At 43.8% G+C, this 18,691-nt stretch overlaps 1 protein-coding gene across 10 annotated transcripts in view; it reads left to right on the plus strand.

Annotated features, from left to right (window-relative positions):
• AGAP1 (ArfGAP with GTPase domain, ankyrin repeat and PH domain 1) overlaps window positions 1–18,691 on the plus strand; it is a 301,541-nt gene that overhangs the window by 236,965 nt on the left and 45,885 nt on the right. For 7 of the 10 annotated variants that reach the window (XM_027705461.1, XM_027705467.1, XM_027705466.1 and 4 more), the window contains one exon: window positions 14,982–15,059. The exons of the other annotated variants lie outside the window; for them this stretch is intronic. In XM_027705461.1, the coding sequence (XP_027561262.1) occupies window positions 14,982–15,059 (78 nt within the window). The remainder of the gene's footprint in view (window positions 1–14,981; window positions 15,060–18,691) is intronic. 10 annotated transcript variants of the gene reach the window in all.

The following is an 18,691-nucleotide window of genomic DNA, read 5'->3' on the forward strand; positions in this document are numbered from 1 at the left end:
TTTTATTTTATTTTATTTTATTTTATTTTATTTTATTTTATTTTATTTTATTTTATTTTTTAACAGTTGACTAATAGAGCAGGTACACATAGAATCCCAGAGTCATAGAACATCAGGATCTGCTTCTACAAAATTATATATAGCAAAAGTTTTAAGTGCAGTACTCTGGTTTATTACCAACTAAAGAGTACAGGGTATGCTCAGAACTGTTATGACATGAAAAAATAACCATGGAGGAGGTGGGAAGTAGAGTTTTGCTTTTCTTTTACCTGTATTGATGAATACCTGCTGCCTTTATTCATAAAAATACCAATGTAGTTCATCAGTTTTTTCTTTAAGTTGGGGATGTTATTGAAAAGCTGTTCCCAGGGGAACTTAGAAAATACTTGTAAATAATCAATCTATTCATAATGAACTCTTTAATCATAAATAATCTCTTTGTAATGAACCTTGCTGCTTCCCCACATGCAAAATACCCCAACAGCTCCTTCCCCAGCTCGTTGGCACTGCAGCTGATAAGGGCAGAGGCAGGTTGGCTCCAGTGCAAACACTGATTTCATTAAGATTATTTCCATAGAGAAGACTGGTGGCAAAGGACAGAAAATACCTGGGAAAGGCAATTTTACTTCTAAACAGGATGATTTTCAAAGGTTTTCACGCTGTCTGTTGTAGCTCCACAAGCCAAAGGAGAGTTTGTGTCCTCTGCACGTTGTGTGAAGTCAGTGCAGTCATCGCACAAGGAAACTCTGCTTTATGGTTCATTGAAGTATTTCACCATCTGCAATTCCTTATACCAGTGAAGAGGATAAAGTTTCCTTCTTCTGGCCAGAAATAGTTCTTTCAGGCTTTTTATTTCCTCCCCAGGCTCTGACTGGAGGAGATGTTCCTGTTACATATCATCAGGTCCCATCATTTGTCCTAATGCTACTCAATGGCTCGTCCAGAAAATGCAAAGGGACGCTGTCGAGGTTGTTAGGCACAAAGTTTAACCTGCCACACTTCGGAAAAAAAGAAGGAAAGATTGACATAAACTGTCCCCCAGAGCCAGAATAAAATCCAAGAGGAATTTCCGAGCAATGCAGGAGCCACCACTTCAAGTCTCTTTAAGTCTTTTCTTGTCAAATCATTCTGGGCTTTGGTCCTGCTTGGAGGAGGGCATTGAATATATAAGAAACATTAAGAGGATTCTTGTTCATTCCAATTGTGAAGCAAAGTAGATCATGGAGACCCTGCAAAGTACAAAAGGGTTCTGTCATTTCATTCAGTGTGCTGGAGCCTGAGATTTTGACTGACAAATCCCAAATGAAATTTTTTTAATCCCCTTTCTTCCCCCCAAGAAGCTTTGTGGAAAGAGGAGATGGAGATTTTGGTACTGCCAGAACACCCTACAGCCTCTGTAATGGTCATATAAGTCAGAAGTCCAGCTGCTTTTGCAAGGGGGTGGGAGGGATGGACTAGATTGAAATGAGAATTGGGGAAATGCTGAGAGATTAACTAGAAAACCTGTCCTTTAAACCCCTGTTTATGTCTCAGCTGTGTGGCTCTGGGGACAGGTTTCATTATTTCCCCTCCATTTTGGGGGTGAAGCTGCTTCCCTGAGCCACATCAGTCAGTGGGGTGAGATTCTCCACCAGTTACAGTAACCTGAGAGTCCCCATCAGGTACTCAGGGGGGTTTGGTACGTGCAGTGTGTGCCCATTTCAAACAGGAAAAGCTGACTCGGTGGGTTACAGCATTTTTCAGGGGTATGTATCCTCTCAGTGACATTAAGACTTCCCTGAAGACAATGTTTTATTGGTCTGGAGGAAACCCAACAGGTCAGTGTCTGGTTGATAGCTCTGACTTTCTCATGAGCTTGATGTTACCTGTGATTGCACCTTGCTTTTGGCTTTTCATGCTTAGTTTCTTTACCAAACCCATTTGTTCTTGCCCACCCAACAGGCAGTCTTTCAATTGTGTGCACGTGCAGATATGCCCCCTAAAAGAAATAATCTGTATCAACCTTCATTATATTTGATGGCACAGTGTTTTGGCAGTAGTTTTGTACCACTGTGTCATGGGGTTTTTGTGCCATCAATTACTGCAACTACCTGCACATTAACACCACATGGAAGGGAGAGAGAGCCTGTGCTTCCTTTTGGAGAGCTGATTGCTGGGTTAGAAAAGTACATATATATATATGTACACAAGCTCAGAGCTTTTAACACATTTTCTGTAATCCTGAGCAACAGTGACAGGAGTTCTGTGGGTTGGATGTAATTAGGTGAAGAATGTGGAAATGTTTAGGAAAGGTGAAGTGCACAGACCTTACAGTTCTGCACTCCAAAGGATGCCTGTGTTCTAAAAAGCACTGTGGTTGAGGGGGGAAGTACAGGAAACAATGTAGGGAAGTGTCAGTGGGAAGGGTAGCAGAGGTGATGAATATGAATCAGTAGATGGAAAATGTCCTGATCTGGTGGATAAAGGAAATTAAAGATATTAGAAAGATATCAAAAAAGATCTTAAAAAATGATATTTAAAAAGAATTGGTGGTCTGTAGAATGTGAGGTGTGTAAGGTTGAGGAAAGAGGAATTCCTTAAATTCAGCAGCAGCAAATAGGTTCTAGCCATGGTACCACTCTGATGCCTGATGAAAGACTCTAACAGTGAATCCTGATTTCAGAAAGGAAAAGCAAGACATTTGCTATCACTGAGAAAAAGAGATAAGAACTCGGCTCACCTTAATTTTGTACTTCTAAACAGTTATGTGACAGCTAAACTTCCTCCACAGTGTGTGTTTTATTTATTTATTACTTGTATCTGCACCACCAGATTAGCTGTGGGCAGGAGTCCTACAAAGTTGACTTAAGAGCTTTCTAATCAACTGTCATGTAATTTTGAAGGGTTCTTGTAGCAGTGGGAACGTTGCAGAGAACTGGAAAAAATGGATATTATGCTTGTAGCTGAAAAGAGGGAAGGGATCCTGAAGAATCTGTGTGTTATTTAACCTCACATTGGTCCAGTGTGAAATGATGGGAAGGCTGATATGTGATATGGTTAGAAAGTCATTTCCACTGGCAGAGTAACAGAGCTGTCCAAATCTCTTACAGGAGATTGCCAAGTGATAAAAAGCTGAGCAATTTTTAATGCTACATTATCACAGTTATCTTTCAAGAGCAAATACACTGAGTGAGTCCTCAGATCACAGGAAGCAGTTAATGGGTGCCCATCATCCAGCCCCAGGGAGGAGTTAACTTTTGGGGTTGGTTTTCAGCCACATGCTCTTTGCTGTTCAGGGTGATTTGTTTTCCTTGATTCCCATGGTAGTCATCTTCCTACTGCATCCACATTTCTCCTGCTAGTGGGAATGCAACCTGAAAGACTTTTACCTCTCCAGGGATCTTCTAAGCCTTCTGGAGAAAACTCTGATTGCTGCTCCTGGTTTGTCAGCTCCCTTCTCCTCCTCTCCTGTGAATGTTCTCCCTTGTGCAGGTGCAAACCGAGCTCCTGTCTTCCTGTGGCCAACCCAGAGATTGATCTGCTGGGGCTTTGTGTTCCCTATCCAGGTTTAGCTGAGATATTGGGAAGGAATCCTTCCCCGGGAGGGTGGGGAGGCCCTGGCACAGGTTGCCCAGAGAAGCTGTGGCTGCCCCTGGATCCCTGGGAGTGTCCAAGGCCAGGTTGGACGGGGCTTGGAGCAACCTGGGCTAGTGGAAGGTGTCCCTGCCCATGGCAGGGGGTTGGAACAGGGTGAGCTTTAATGTTCCTCCCAACCCAAACCATTCTGGGATTCTGTGATAATGTCCCTTCCGTGTCAGTGTGACAGAAAAATGCCATCCTTAGCTCTTTGAGTGTCACTGAAGTGCGTGATCTGCTCTTCACATTTTGACTTTCTCAATTGCTGCAGCGTTTTTTTTCCTGGCCTTGATGACTGTGGAATCTGTTACCTCCATCCAAAAGCTGCTGCACTTTTACCAGCTGGTGTCTGTTTGTGTGAACCTCAGCATCTGTTTGTTACAGTTTTCTTCCTTCATGGGTTAAATGCAGGGGGTCAAAATACCTCACCCTTGGCCTCCTACAGCCTAAAGAATCTTGCAACTTGCCAAGGGCTGCTCTGCATTGAGGCCTATAATATATGCAAATAGTGGAGAAGGCAGTGAGAACTTGCCTGTGTGGGCTGTAATCCAAATGGACCCTTCGAGTGCTGTGTAACTTTTAAATATCACGTGTGACCCTTTGACGTCCCTGTAAAAGCTGGATTTTATTGTGGCTTAGCTGGATTTTAATACGCTGTTTATTTTAAATTTCACTTTTTTAACAGCAGAGTGAGATGAGGAACTATGACCAGTACTGCTTGTGAACCTGCCTGTGAATCTGATGAGGCTGTGTGGGGTTTAGTTAGTGGTTTACAAAGTGTGAGTTACAGCCAGGAATGTACCCACTGCGTCACGTGAATACACAAATCTCTGGTCCATCACTTTGTTCAGTTGGCAAAATTGGCTTTTATTCTCCCCCTGCCTGGTTGTTTTCTTTTTCTTAGAGTCATAGAATCACAGAGTGGCTTGGGTTGGAAAGAGACCTTAAAGACTGTGTAGTTCCAACCACCCCCTTCATTAAAGAGAAGTGGGCATTGGTTTTATAGAAGTGGATTTTTGTTTTTTTAAGAAAAATAACACAATTTGGGCACGAAGTTGAAAAATAACACATGGGAATAAAGCAAACTCAAGGGAGCTCAGCACTGGGATTTGCTGCTTTTGAAAGACTGGCTTGATGACATAGGTTTGACTTCTGCAGGGAGTGGGATAATACCAAGAGGACCAATGAGATGAAGCTGTTGTTGATGGGCTGCTTGTAAATATAAAGTCCTGTTCGTTTCTCAAGGGAGGGAAATCCTGTCTCTGCTCCCTCTAAAGCTGCCCCATCCCTGTCTCCTGTCCAAGGGGAAGATGGGATTTGCAGTACACGGTGTGGGGGGGATATTCCACTGCACCACACCAGTTGTGACAGCTCTGTGTGACTCTGCAGTTCGGCTTTTGCCATCAAGGAAGCTCCATAAACGACGTGGAGCTCTGTGGAATCATTAATGCCGTGCTTGTATTGATGATTCCATTTCTGCCCTGGAGGAGCAGGGCCGGTCCCTCCTGCTGCAAGGCTGCAGCTTCCCTGCTTTATGATGATACTCCTCTTTCCTTTTTCTTCCTCCCCCCTACCAAAAAAAAAAAAAAAAAGAAACCCATCAGGTGAATTGATTTGGGGCTCAGCCTTGACAGGATCCCAGCCCTCGGCCCCTGGCGCCGGCGCGGCCGCGGCGCGAGCGCTCCCTGATTGTTTGGATGCTCCGGCAGAGGCTGCCACAGCAGACTCAGAGGTGTGCAGAGATTAACTGGTGTCTGTCCGACCATTTGTCACACAAATAACAGTGCCAGTAGAGTGAAATACTATAAATCACTTTTTTCCAGGATTGAAACCTTTTATCAGTTGTGTCACTTCCATTATTCAGTAAGCGATTAGTAACGGCCATTGTGGTTGAGCCAGTTAGTCGTTAACACACCTCGGAGCTGGGGCTTGTAAGGGAGCCTGTGACACCAGATTCTGATGTAAATTCAAGATTTAATATTTCCCTTCCCAGGCCCAGTGCAGTTGTTCCTGGGGGTTTTGCTGGAAGGTGGAAGGCAGCGCGGCTTCTTGATTCCTTGCTCGCTCAGGCGGCCACGTGGTGCCTGTGTGTCCCTGCCACAACACACCGTGTTTCAAACATGCAAATGGCAAATTGCAACCCCCTTTTTCCGACCTCATTCCAGAGCTAATCACAGCATCTCCCCAGGGATTTGCTGCAACTGCAGCTTTTGAAAAAAAGTCGAATTACAGAATGATAACCTTCACGTAAGAGCAGCCACAGAGAGTCACAGGTTAACCCCAAGCTTGTGGGATTGGGACAAAGCAGCATCTGGGCAGATGTTGGGTAATAGCACAACCATTGGTTGAGCAGAGAGTGTGGGAAGATTGTGTTGGCTTCTTTGTAAACTATGTGTGAAAATTCCATGCTGCTTTATCCCATTGCCTGCTTTGAGCAAGCTATTTAATTTTAATTTTTCAGGCTTCGAGGAGTCCTAACATGGAAATTTATAGATTTTTGGGTTGGAAGGGACCTCAAAGACCATCCAGTTCCAACCCCCTGCCACGGGCACGGACAGCTTCCACTAGACCAGGTTGCTGAGGTTGTCCTCCTTGCACTGTAGGTCCCAACATCTGCAGGTCTGCATTTTCTAATGTAGTCAAGGGAAGGACCAGGAAGTTGCCTTCTCTGTCAGTGCAGGATGATGTAGAACCTCAGGTAAAAAGGGTCTTCAGGGGTTTTTTCCAACCTGAATGATTCCAGGGTGACCATCCTGTTTTTTAGCACAAGCTTTCAGGTTTATAGAGAAATAATCATTAAAGGTGGCTCAGTAGTTTGTAGGAAAAGACCTTGACACAATAAATCTCTCCAGTAGAGTTTCTCCCTATGCTAATGTGGGAAGTTGCACCACAACTGAGTAACATGCTGAACTATTAAGCACCTAATTCTGGAAGATTGGCTCCTGTTTGTTTTTACACGTGATGAAAATTAACGGAGAATTCATGTTCTCTGTGTAAAGCTGCAGTGGGAAGCAGTGCTGTGTCTGCTCACATATGGATGTGATTCCCCCAGAACAAACAAAAGGGGGTTGTGTGTTCATGTTCCTCATCTGTGCCCGTGCTGGAGGGCAAACTGCTAATGAGCCTGGATCAGGGCTGGGGCTCTGCAAAGGATGATGTGATAGGATCATGGAATGGTTGGTGTGGAGAGGGACCTTAAAGGGATCATCTCATTCCACCCCAGCCATGGGCAGGGACACCTTCTACCATCCCAGGTTGCTCCAAGCCCCGTCCAACCTGGCCTTGGACACTTTGGGGGGTGGGGATTCACAACCCCTCTGGGCAACAGCTGAGCCCATGTGATCCATGAGATGCCCTATGGATAGTCTTTCCCAGAATGGTGCAGCACAAGGTGTTCTTTTGCCTGACCTTGTGTTGTTGAGCAGGGTTTGGATCCTCTGCCAAAGTCACCTTGTCTGTGCTTTATGGTCTGGTGGTCCTGAGGAGCTGACAGGGACAGCACCTGCTTTTTCAGGAGGGGAAACAGCTTGTGACATCTTTTTGTTTAAGGTTTTGTTTGCCTAGTGTGAGCTTACCTTTTACAGTAGGGTGGATGTTGTGGATTTAATAGGTGAGAAAATAGTGAGAAAGATGGGACAGGGTAGGAATGGAAGGTCCCATTTCTGTTCCATGTTCCAGTTCCTTTTAACTAAGTAAAAGCTGGAAAGCCAAAGTGCCAATGATGCCTAATGTACCTTTCTGCTATCTTAAAAGAATACAGATGACTTACAACCCTCCTTTGTTATCAGAGGGTAGTGCAAAGTCTCTTTTATTTATTTTAAAATAATTATAATAAATGCTGAACAAAATAAATGCAAGATAAGCAATATACCCAGGTCTTTGAAAAAAAATCAAACACTTCATCATCTGTATCTATAAAAAATCTCAAGTAAATGAGAACTGTTAAGAATTCCATAAATATTGGTCCTGCCCATGTCCTGGCTCAGCTTTCCCTTGTTTCTTCTAAGATACCTTGGCAAGAAGGTGCTGTGGAGCTCATTGATGTCCAGAGAGCACCTTCCCATCCCACTTCATACGTAAATATTTTTTGTCTTCAAACAAGTTACAGACTTTCTACCACCTAAAAAAACCCCAAACATGCTCTTTTTGGCATTAATTCCGCCCAGTTATACTAGTTATTGTAGTAGATTTTATTTCTAGTTTGCAGTGTTTCCCCTCTGACACCTGATATACATTGGAACAGGAATTTCGTGGCCAAAAACTGCAGGAATTCCAAGATGCCTGCACTGAGTATGTCTTTTAAAAGTGAGCAGTGAGGAGCAGCAAAAGCTCTTTCTGTTGTTCTGTAGCTGGTTTCTTGGCAGTAATTGCTGGCACCAGCAGCAGAATGTGGCAGCTTTGTGTTCCAGGGAAGAAGGGTGCAGGCAGTGCCTCGTTGCTGAAGGGGTTCCAGTGCCCCTGTTTTGTCAGCCTGTGACGGGGCATCGTCATCTCCTTGTCCCTGGATGGAACTGATGGTCCAGGACACGGATAAATCCATCGGGCCATAGGGGCAGTGCTTCCTGGGGTGAGCAGGGCAGTGTCTCTGCTCCCAGAGTCAGTACTGTGTCTGAGCAGCAGAAAGGAGCTGGGCTGATGGCAAATAACCCCACACAACCCCTCTGTGTCCCAGTCCTGCTCCGCTCATCTTCCTTTCCTCGGTGTCCCTGGGTTCCTCACCCACACTCTTGTTTCCTCTTCAGGGGTGCTTTTTCCTGCTGTCCCTCCAAATACATTGAGTTGGATTTGGTGATGGTGCATTTTGCATGGTATAATTATTCATTAGAAGAGATTGGACAAGACACCCTTTAAAAGGTCCCTTCCCACAATAATGGGAGCTTTGCCCATAAGGATCTCAAAACCCGGGTGCTTTTGGTGTCACATCAGCGGGGGTTTGTTGTCACAGGTGCCATTCTGGCCAGGTGTGGTGGTCTGAAGGAGTCTCTGTCGGTCTCCCCTTGCATCCTGGGGTCGTATTTAGCTGCAAGGTGCAGAGCTCTGGTTTCCAGGGGCATCCCAGGTGGTGGTGTCACCTGAGCTCTGATGGTACCAATTACAGGCATGACACCGATCTGGACATCTGGATAATTGGGTGGAAATTCAAATACCTTTGAAATTCCAGAAGGGCCGATACCTTGGATCAAACAGAAGGGGATGCCCAGCGAAGTGATGAAGTCACCATTCCTGGGAGTGTTCAGAAGATGAGTGGATGTGGCTTTTTGCAATGTGGTTTAGTGCTGTTGGGTTGAAGGTTGGAGTAGATGATCTTGGTGGTCTTTTCCAACCGTGACGATTCTGTGATTCTGTGAAATCCAATAGTGTAGCCCAAAGAAAAGGGAATTTAGTACCACAAAAGAAGTATAATAGGAGTAGTTCATATTTAGCATTTGAGGCTTCGATGTAATAAACTGCTTTGTTGCAAGCCAAGAATAAGCCAAGGTGTGCTGGACACTTGCTTAGCTTGTGGATAGCTCTGGTAATTAGTGCATGATGATTACAGGTTATTCTTGTCGTATTTCCAGCTGTAAAAGATATGATATAAGCAATGGAATGGAGTTTCAAGGCCTGCTTGTGCTGTAGCTGGCTTCACTCCTCTGAAGTAGATTAATATGGATCTATTTGAATATAAATATTAAAGTGCAATTAAGACAAATACGTAATTTTCAATCAGCACATTTGGGGTGGTTTTTACATGTGAATTACTGGAGTGGGGCAGCTGGGCTGTACAGAAAACTGTCATGCAGCATTAGAAGTGAAAAAATCAGTGATGATCTTGACAAACCATATTTTGTCAGGGCAATATTTTCGTTTCCTCTGCAGGAAAAGCTCTTTACGGTTGTTTTTTTTTTATTATTTTTAGTCCAGATGCGTCTGAAAAAAAAAAAAAGCAGTGGCAGAGTGACAAACTGATTCCCTTAATTCCATAATAGCTCAGCTGGCCTCGTGGAGCCAACCCAAATTGGAGGAGCTAACCCTGGGAAGGGCTGGAGCTGGTGGTCCAGTGATCACAGCCAGGCCCTCACAGCCCCTTCCGTGGCAGGGGGAGACTCATTAAATAATTACACCTTTGATTAGCTGCTTCAGCTGCTCGTTGCCTTTGAAATATGATAGTATAATCTAAAGCTTTTATTAAAAGACAATTTTTCTAGGTGGTTGAGAAGGGATTTTTTTGTGTGTGGAGAAAAGGGGCCATAATTTTCTGCTTCAAGATAATGAAAAACTGAGAGAAATGTTTCCAATTACCATTGAGTTTTGTCGATTCGAATCCTGTGTGTTTATAGTGTATTGGAAAGGCAGTGAAATCGTTTAGTGGGTCCTTTACCTATCACAGAAGTTTTGATGGAGAAATATTGCAAGGAGAAAAAAAAAGAAAGGAATTAAAAACATTTTTTAGGAATGTTTAATTAGAGTAACTTTTTTCCCCTGTCACGAGCAGAAGTATGAATGTGTTTTCATTTTTTTTTCCCTTCATTTGAAATGTTCAAAGCTGAGTAGAAGCCAAACGTAATTAACTATTAATAGGATTTGAAGTATTGCTTTTAGAGAGTTTTCTGGGTGTAAAATAGAGCACTGGGAAGGATTTCAGTTCTGGAGGAAAGGTTTCTTTTTGTACCAGACAGAGAATTTTACTTGTGTTTGGGGTAATATCTGTAACTCAGCACTTTTAGTAATTTACTTTACTAATTTATTTTACATCAGCTTGTTTTTTGAGTATTCTGGAGTCCAAAAAGAACATATTTAGGACTGTTACTATATGAAATACGTTTTGTCTCTTGGATCCATTTTTTTGGTCCCCTGGGATGTATGTCTTGGTAACATCCACACACCAAACAGGTGTGTTTGGAAACTTTAGAGTCATGTTCAGGTTTCCTTTGGAAATCTGGGTTAATAGATAAGCTGCACATATTGGTTAGAAATTATAAAAAATAGGTGGACACATTTATCATCCCTGCCTGTGGCAGGGGGTTGGAATGAGATGGGCTCGAAGGCCCCTTCCAACCCAAACCATCTGAGAATTCTGTGATTTTGTGATTTTATGATTCTGCGATTTTTAGGTTCTGTGCACTTTGTGGTTTGGGGTTTTTTTATTTTAAAATTTAGGTGTTGGACAGGTCTAGAAACACAATGTTTCCAGTTTACTTTACTTTCTAAATGTCGTATATTAGATATGCCTGGGGCTTGGGCTGCCTTTTTTTTAACCCTTTTGGAGGATTTTTTGTCATTGTTTTCACAAAGGGTAAAACGATGTCAAGCCCCTTCAGAGTCGCAGAGACAAGTTTCCATGGGCTGAGAATCTCCTGAATTGGATCTTAATGGAATCATTTCCATCCTCTTACCAAAGAGTGTGGTGGTGTTGGGCAAATTCCTGTTCTGCTGATCAGCAAGGGTGAGACTGTGGATATTAAGACTCTCCTAAGAGTAAAAGCATATTTCTGCTTATCAAAATGTATAAAGAACTGAATTAGTGCAGGTTTAAAGAGGTTAATATGAGGTTTTGTTGAGTATAGTACCTTGAGCATCCTCAGAGAACTTCCCTGGTACCAAACAGGTGGGTCCTCAGATCACACCTGGGTACATTCCTTCTACAAACATCTGCTGCTTTTAGAAAGAATGGTACATGATCATGGTGGTAGTAAACATATTTACTGCAAAACCTAATCAAAACAGGACAAGTAGATTCATTAACAGAGAATAAATAGCAGCCCTGTTAAAGAAAGCAAGCACAGAGATTCTGTCTGCAGGGGATGGTCACAGCTGGGAAGTTCCTGTCTGCAGGAATACAAAGAGAGGGAGGAATTGGGAGTGATCCAGTTTAACTGATTCCCAGTTACTCCACATCTTGGCAAAAGGTTCTGCTGAAGCCTGGTTTTCTTCTGTCATACCAACATGCCTATTTTCACTCTAAGATATGAGAGGCTATTTTACATCCAGAGTGTGTGTTAAGTGGGTATAGTTCAGCTCAAATTCATCAGCAAAGGGAGCCCTCTCTGTGTCTCCAGATGCAGCTGGATTCCCTCCCAGAGCTGCACTGTCATGCACTCCATTGTCATGGAGAGACCCAACATGGATCAGCTCCCACTGGATTTAAGTATCTTCTGCTTGGATTCAGTGTTTAGGGCTCTCTTTTGATTGTTTTTGGATGTTGAAAGACCTGCAGAGCCATTAAGGAACCTGTACAGCTCCCACTTCAAAGCGTGTTCATCACAGTCCCTGCCTCACAAACGGAAAAATTGCGGCCCAGGACATAAAAAGCTGAAATAAGGGAGTGAAATTGCCTCTGGAAAAGCACAGTGAGCCCAATCAGTGCCCACCAAGTCATGGCAAAGGCTTCCATGATCTCCACACTCTGTGTGCTCTGCAGCCCTTCCCTGTTTACAGCAACTGTTTTGTAGCAGTTCTTCACCTCACAAGTGTCCTGCTGGGTTTGATTTAAGCAGTTTAAGGTTCTTTGTAGGAAAACCACAGCAGAAAACACTTCTGACCCTTCCAAACTTGTATGGGTCCATTTCGGGTTGGACATCAGGAAAAATTCTTTGCTGAAAGGGTGGTCAGGCTTTGGAAAGGGGCACCCAGGGCAGTGGAGGGGTCACCATCCCTGGGAGTGCTCAAAAACTGAGGAGATGTGGCACTTGGTGATATGGGTTATACAGTTAAACTCATTCCAGGTATTTGATGTTTGAGAACGGTGTGTTTCTGGTTTTTTTCTGGAATCTCTAGTTAGAGACCCTTCTTAGTGGCTTTTTTGGAAGAAAACACACATCCAGAAGATACTTCAAATCAATCTGCCTTGAAGATCTTTCTAATGAGTGAGTTTTGCTGTTAAATAATGGATTATTTCTTACGGCTTTTTCTTGGTAACCAGTTGGGGTTGATTTGATTGTTTAAATGTGTATATGATTTAGATAATAGATGTAGATATAATATAGATATAATATGGATATAGATATATAGATCTATAGAGTTGGCAACAAGAGCTTTTGTTGAATTAACTTTGGACCCAGCAAGTGAACCCAGACCAGAGAAGCTGAATATCCTGTGATACAAGTCAAAGGCAAACCAGGCAAATAATGACCTGTGGTGCCTGTTGCAGCCTGTTGGTCAGTAACAACACTGTCATTCCAAAGGCAGGCAGGGGAGGAGGCCCCACTGGGTCCTGGCACATCAGTCACCCCACAGAGGCTGCTCTTGGCAGTGCCCAAACCCTGCTGCTGATAATCCTGTTGAATCCTCAAAGCCAGGAGAGCACCTGGAGCAAACAGGCTGGAGCCTGATCAGTGGGAAGGGACACACTGGGATGTATCAGGACCTCAGCATCACTGTGGGAAAAGTCCATTTGTTTAAAGAGAAGGGAAAGGCCTGACACCTACCACATTAAAATGGATTATTTCATCAATAGGTTAATAGAAAACCAGGCTGAGAGTTCACTCCTGCTCACACAGCCAGACTCAAACATGCCATTAAAGTGTGAAAAATGGAAAAGGGACTGGGAAAGGGTCTCTGTGCACTGCAGACCATCTTCCCTTCAGAGGGGTGCCAAACCTCGATTTTGCCTATTTATATGTAAATGTTTTAGAGGAAAAACAAGTTCTCTGCTGGGCAATTGTGCCTCTGTAGGTGCTGAGACTTGTTAAGCAGGTCTTAAAATGAAAGGTTTTTTTCAGCTTGAAGGATGCACCCAGTGAAAATACTTTCAGATTTGATGATGTCACTGTGAATCCAGTCCTCCTTTTCTGTATATGGCATAAAAGCCTGCAGATGGCTTTATTAAAACCACATAGAGCTTAACAGCCTTAGTTCTTCAGCTGAAAATCAGGCTTTTTGTTAAAGATTGGAATGACTTCACGTCACTGTTCCTTTTCCCTGGAAGCAGCCGTTCGGTCTGACTTTTGTGGGGCATTCAAAAAGTTCCCTCATAAATACAGAAAGAAAGTTTCTAAATTATTGTATCCCAGTACTTGGTGTGTTGTGTGACGTCCCTGTCATCCCAAAGGGTGAGGAGCATCTGTGGTGGGAGAGGGGAGGGTCTGAGGTCCCTGAGGAGACCTCTGAGATCGTGGAGTCCAACCATTAACGCAGCACCACCGTGTTCACCAGGGGCCACAGTCACACTTCCAGGGATGCTGATCCCACCACTTCCCCATTTTTTCAGTTGCTGGCAGTGCCAGCAGTGTCCTGGTGTACTTGGATGTTTCGTGCAGTTGCTGTCTGATGAATCCCAGCCTAAACATATTTTTGATTGAACCTCCTTCCCATGCTGGGATTTCACTCTTGAGGCAAAACACGTCGATTTTAAAGAAGGTGAAAATGTGCTCTCCCCTAATGAGCACAGGAGTGGAGTGTTTTTGAGCAATATTTTCTGCTAATTGTGAAACAGCAGCCGGGAGCTCAGAGGATCTCAAAGTTTGAGTCAATTCTAATAAAATGGGGGTGTTACTATTCTCTGTAAAGGATCGATTGTATTTTTTTTTTCCCTTTCCAAATAAACACCTTGATTTTGCAGTGATTTGCCAGGGGGGAAGGAAAGGAGGACCACAAACATCGATTGCATCAGTGTCTGCTTGACACTCTTCAGAATGATGCCCAGAGAAGCTGTGGCTGCCCCAGCCCTGGATGGGGCCAGGTTGGACAGGGCTTGGAGCAACCTGGGCTAGTGGAAGGTGTCCCTGCCCATGGCGGGGGGTGGGACTTGACAGGCTTTAAGGTCCATCCAGCCCAGGCCATTCTGTGATTCTGTGATGATTTTAATGCCTCTGAGCTCAGCACTACAAATAGCATTTGTTGTTAGGAGGATTTAAGGTCATTACATCATCACGTTTTAAAGGTGATGATGTAAAAGGGAGGTCTAAGGGTGAACTCCAGGCACCAAGTGATCCCTACAGGCTTTTGGAGGAAAAGGAGCTCTTGTCAGGCTGTTCTGTCATGAATTAAATCGCATTTTACAGTAGCTGTTTTGTCTAGTCTTGTATCCTCTGCACAAATACTTCCTGCCTTTTTTTACTTCTCCTGGTCTGTTTTTGTCTATTGCAATAGCAGATCCATTTAATCTTGTCATGTCACGTTGTAGAGACTGAAAGAAAAATCCCTCTCAAGAGTTTTTCTGTCTGGGCCATGGATTGGAGAGGCTGAGTGGTCCTGTGTGCATTTTCTGTGTGGAGCTCTTCACGTGTGAACAGGCTCGTGCTTGTATTTTACTTCACATGCTTTTTGATGTTTCTTTTCTCCCCTTTTTCATTGATTTTCTTTTTTTTTTTTTTCTTTTGGTCCCCTTCTTTTTCTTTATTTTTATTCTCTTTTTTTTCTCTTCCCCTCCTGCTCTCTGGACGCAGCCAAACGCAAAGCTTGGAAACTAAACCGTGTTGGTAGCCTGCGAAATATATACAGCAGCAGCAGCACCAACACCGAAGGTAACAAACCCACCCGCCCCAGATGGAAACCTCCTCTCTTCCCCCTTTTTTCAACCCTCCTCTCCAAAACTTCGTGCTCCTTGCCTCTGTCCCCTCCCCAGTGTGGGCATGGGAATGAGCTTTGCCCCGAGCATGCGTGTCCCACCCGTGTCTGCAGAGTCATTCCACCTGGGCTTTTCCTCTCTCTGGTTGTGCCTTTTACTTTGCCATTCGTGTTCCTTTCAGCTTTACTTAAATCTTGACCTTTCCCTCTAGTCGTGGAGTGGTGATGTTTAAATTACTTCAGGAACCCATTTTCTCCTTTTATTTTTTTTTTTCCAGGAGATACATATATATTTTCCCTTTCTCCGTGTGGGCACTCAATGTAATATTTCCCAAGTTATTACAGTTTTTAAAAGTGTTAGTATCAGGTGTAATGATCTGTAGCCAAATACAATAGTGTGCCGTGACATTTAAGTAACAATCTTAATTTGTTTTGTGCAAGCCTTCTCCATAATGCTCTTTGCAGCTCTAATCCAGAGGCGAGACAGTGCCGGGTCATTTGCATGTGCTGCTCTTGCTTGTAAATTCTGGATATTGTTGTATTTCTAAAGGTCACCTGGTGCCAAAGTTCACAAATTGACTTACATTGCTTTTTTCCCACCCAAGACAGCCGTCATGCCTTTTGTATAATAGCACATGGAATTTTATATGTTTATTTCCCCCTCCCCACACCTCCACCTTCATTTGAACAACACAATTATAAACTGCCTTTTTATATATATATATATTTTTTTTTATTATTACAAATGTCAAAGGTCAGAATTACTTGGAAACCAGGCAAGGAGAGGGGGTGAAAAAAAACACTCCTGCACCACCATCTCCAGCAGCATGGAAGAGGGATGGTGTAAGAAACAGGGAATGCAAAATAGGTCACAACTCAGTAATCTCGCTGGAAGGGAGGGGGATTTTTTTTTCACTTAAGTGCGAACCAAATGGGTCAAGTAATGGCGAGCGCCTGCCCTAACACTAATTGACTTATTTTGGAATGATTATAACTGTAATATTTTTCTTAATGTCACTGTTTTCTGGGCTGTTGATTTTAGTGATTGCCAAGCGGTGGCATTAAATCTCTTGTAAATTTTAAATTGCGAGCTATTTCTGTAAACAAGTCCCTCTGTTCACATCCTGGTCATTAACCTTTGGTGATTTATATCACCCTCCTTTTTTTGCACAATTACAGCTGGTTGCTCTCCCTGCCAAACAAAGTGTGTGCAGGAAACAAAACTGGGATTTTATTCCAGCTTGTTAAGGCAGCTTTTTTAAAGTATAATTTTATTTTGTTTCTCAGTCTAAACATAAAATTATTACCTTTCAGAGCTGCTCAACTGCCTTTTTTGTTCCTTTTGTTGTCTTTTCAATACAAAATGAGAGAAAACGATTGTCAGATAGTCATAAGATTTGGTTGGGGTTTTTTTCCCCCACTTTCCTCTTTAGTAGTTTTTAATTTTCCCTATAGTTGCTGGTTTTTATCTCCCAGCCAAATTTTTCTTCTAATCAGCATATTTGTTGTTCCAGGTTTACTGCTTGAGAAGCTTGTGATTTTATATCTACCTGTTACTAAATCGCAGCAGGGAAACAAATATATAGAATTCCCTTGTGTTTCACAGACAAAGGTTTTTTTAGGGCATGTCTATTTTCAGGGATCTTTTATCTCTGCTCATCAAGCTAAGTATCAAAGGCACCGTGGTATGGGAATGCAGTCCTGCTGGCCGTGGCCCAAGGAGTTTTGAGACACAGAATGAAATTCTAAAATTAGGCAAATGAATCTTTATTTGGATGTTTTCTCCCCCCCTAAAAAGTGCAGGTTCAAAGTTCTCTCCATGGCTTTGAGCTGGTCCCTTCAGCCCCTGTGTGAGAGCTGCAGTGGTGAGACGGGCACATGTCAAGTTAATGAGCATTGTGGGCACTAAAGCCACGTGCTTCCATAATTGTGCCTTCAGAAAAGAGAACCATGATGGGAAATGACAGTGCAGGATAACAACTCTGCTCTGGTGCTCAGCTCCTGTTTGCTCAGTTGCACCTTTTTACTCACCAAAAATATTTCCATCCATGCAGTCCGGGTTCTAAAGGCCTGGAGCAGAAAGCTGCAGCCTCTCTGGTGATTTTTGTTGCTATTTTTAGGTGTTCTGTGTGTTTCTAGGCAGCCAGTGTCAGGTTAGGGTGGAGAACTGTGCAGCTCAGGTGCTGCAGCTGTGCCGAGGGGGTGTGAGGGTGCCCGGCCTGGGGGCATCCTGGAGCATCCTCCATCCATGGGGCTCCTCACTCTTGGCTGTTGGACAGCAAGAGCAGTGCTGGGGGTGGGCAAGGGGGGGATTTTCACAGGGTGTAAGATCCCTGAAGGACTCTACCTTCTGAGGGCACTACAGAATCCTTTAGGTTGGAAAAGCCCTCCAGGATCATCAGGTCCCCCCTGTGCCCCATCCCCACCTCATCCCCCAGCCCACGTCCAGTCCTTCCTTGGACACCTCCAGGGGTGGGCACTCCAAACCTCCCTGGGCAGCCCCTGCCAAGGACTGACCACCCTTTCCAGAAGAAATTCTTCCTGATGCCCTGAACCTCCCGTGGCACAGCTTGAGGCTTGTCCTCTTGTCTTGTCACTTGTTCCCTGGGAAAAAATGCCAACCCCACCTGGCTCCACCCTCCTGTCAGGTGGAAAGGAGGTAAAAATTCCACAGCTCTCTCCTCCATCAGTTGTTATCATTGCAAGAAATCTTACTCTCGTGAATTTTAGGGTTTTCCTAAACTCTTGGTTTTCAGATCTGGGTTTTTTCTATAGGGAGCCACTGACAAGTGAAAAAGTCCCACCTGCTCCCTATTGCAGGCAGCCAGGCTTTAAGCAATCCTTTGATTCTCCAGGGGGGAAAAATATCCAGTATCAGTGAGTTATGCTTAAAACAAACCCCACTCTGGTGTTAAGACCTGCTGGAGTCACTTGCACCTGCTATCATTGCAGTAGTATTAAAATACAGAATTATTTCTCCTGTATCAACAGACTGAGGCTGGGTTGGACTGGGCTTGGAGCAGCCTGGGCTAGGGGAGGGTGTCCCTGCCCATGGCAGGGGGTGGAATGAGGTGAGCTTTAAGGTCCCTTCCCACCCAAACTAGTCTGGGATTCTGTGATTTTATGATTTTGCAGCAGAGTGGAAAGGATCATCTTTGTGGAATTTAATGCCTGTGCTCTGCATGCTGTGGTTTAACCTGCATAAAGATATTAAATCTTCATTTTTCCACTCTTCACAGTTACATATGTGATTTTAAACAGTGCTGGGTCAGATTTGCCAGGCACTGATGGGCAACCTTTAGTTTGGATATTCATGAAGCCCCAACCTCCCTTTGGTTTCAGAGTTAGTGATGCCTTTGCTGCCATGGTGCCATGCCTGTGCAGGAAGTTACATCCTGTATAAACTGAATTTTTAAAGGTTTTTAGAAGTCTTGGCACCCAAATAAAACAACAAGTCCATATGGTAGGGGGGTTCAGTGCCTTTCATCACCAGTTTGTCACTCGTGGGTAGCAATATAAAACAGTATAAAATTCTTCCAGTGGAACACAACCTTTATCAAGAGCTGTGGGCGAGTGAAAGCAGAGCTCT

Source organism: Neopelma chrysocephalum, unplaced genomic scaffold (genome assembly GCF_003984885.1).
Source record: "Neopelma chrysocephalum unplaced genomic scaffold, ASM398488v2 Primary Assembly neopelma1_335, whole genome shotgun sequence".
Taxonomy (NCBI): domain Eukaryota; kingdom Metazoa; phylum Chordata; class Aves; order Passeriformes; family Pipridae; genus Neopelma; species Neopelma chrysocephalum.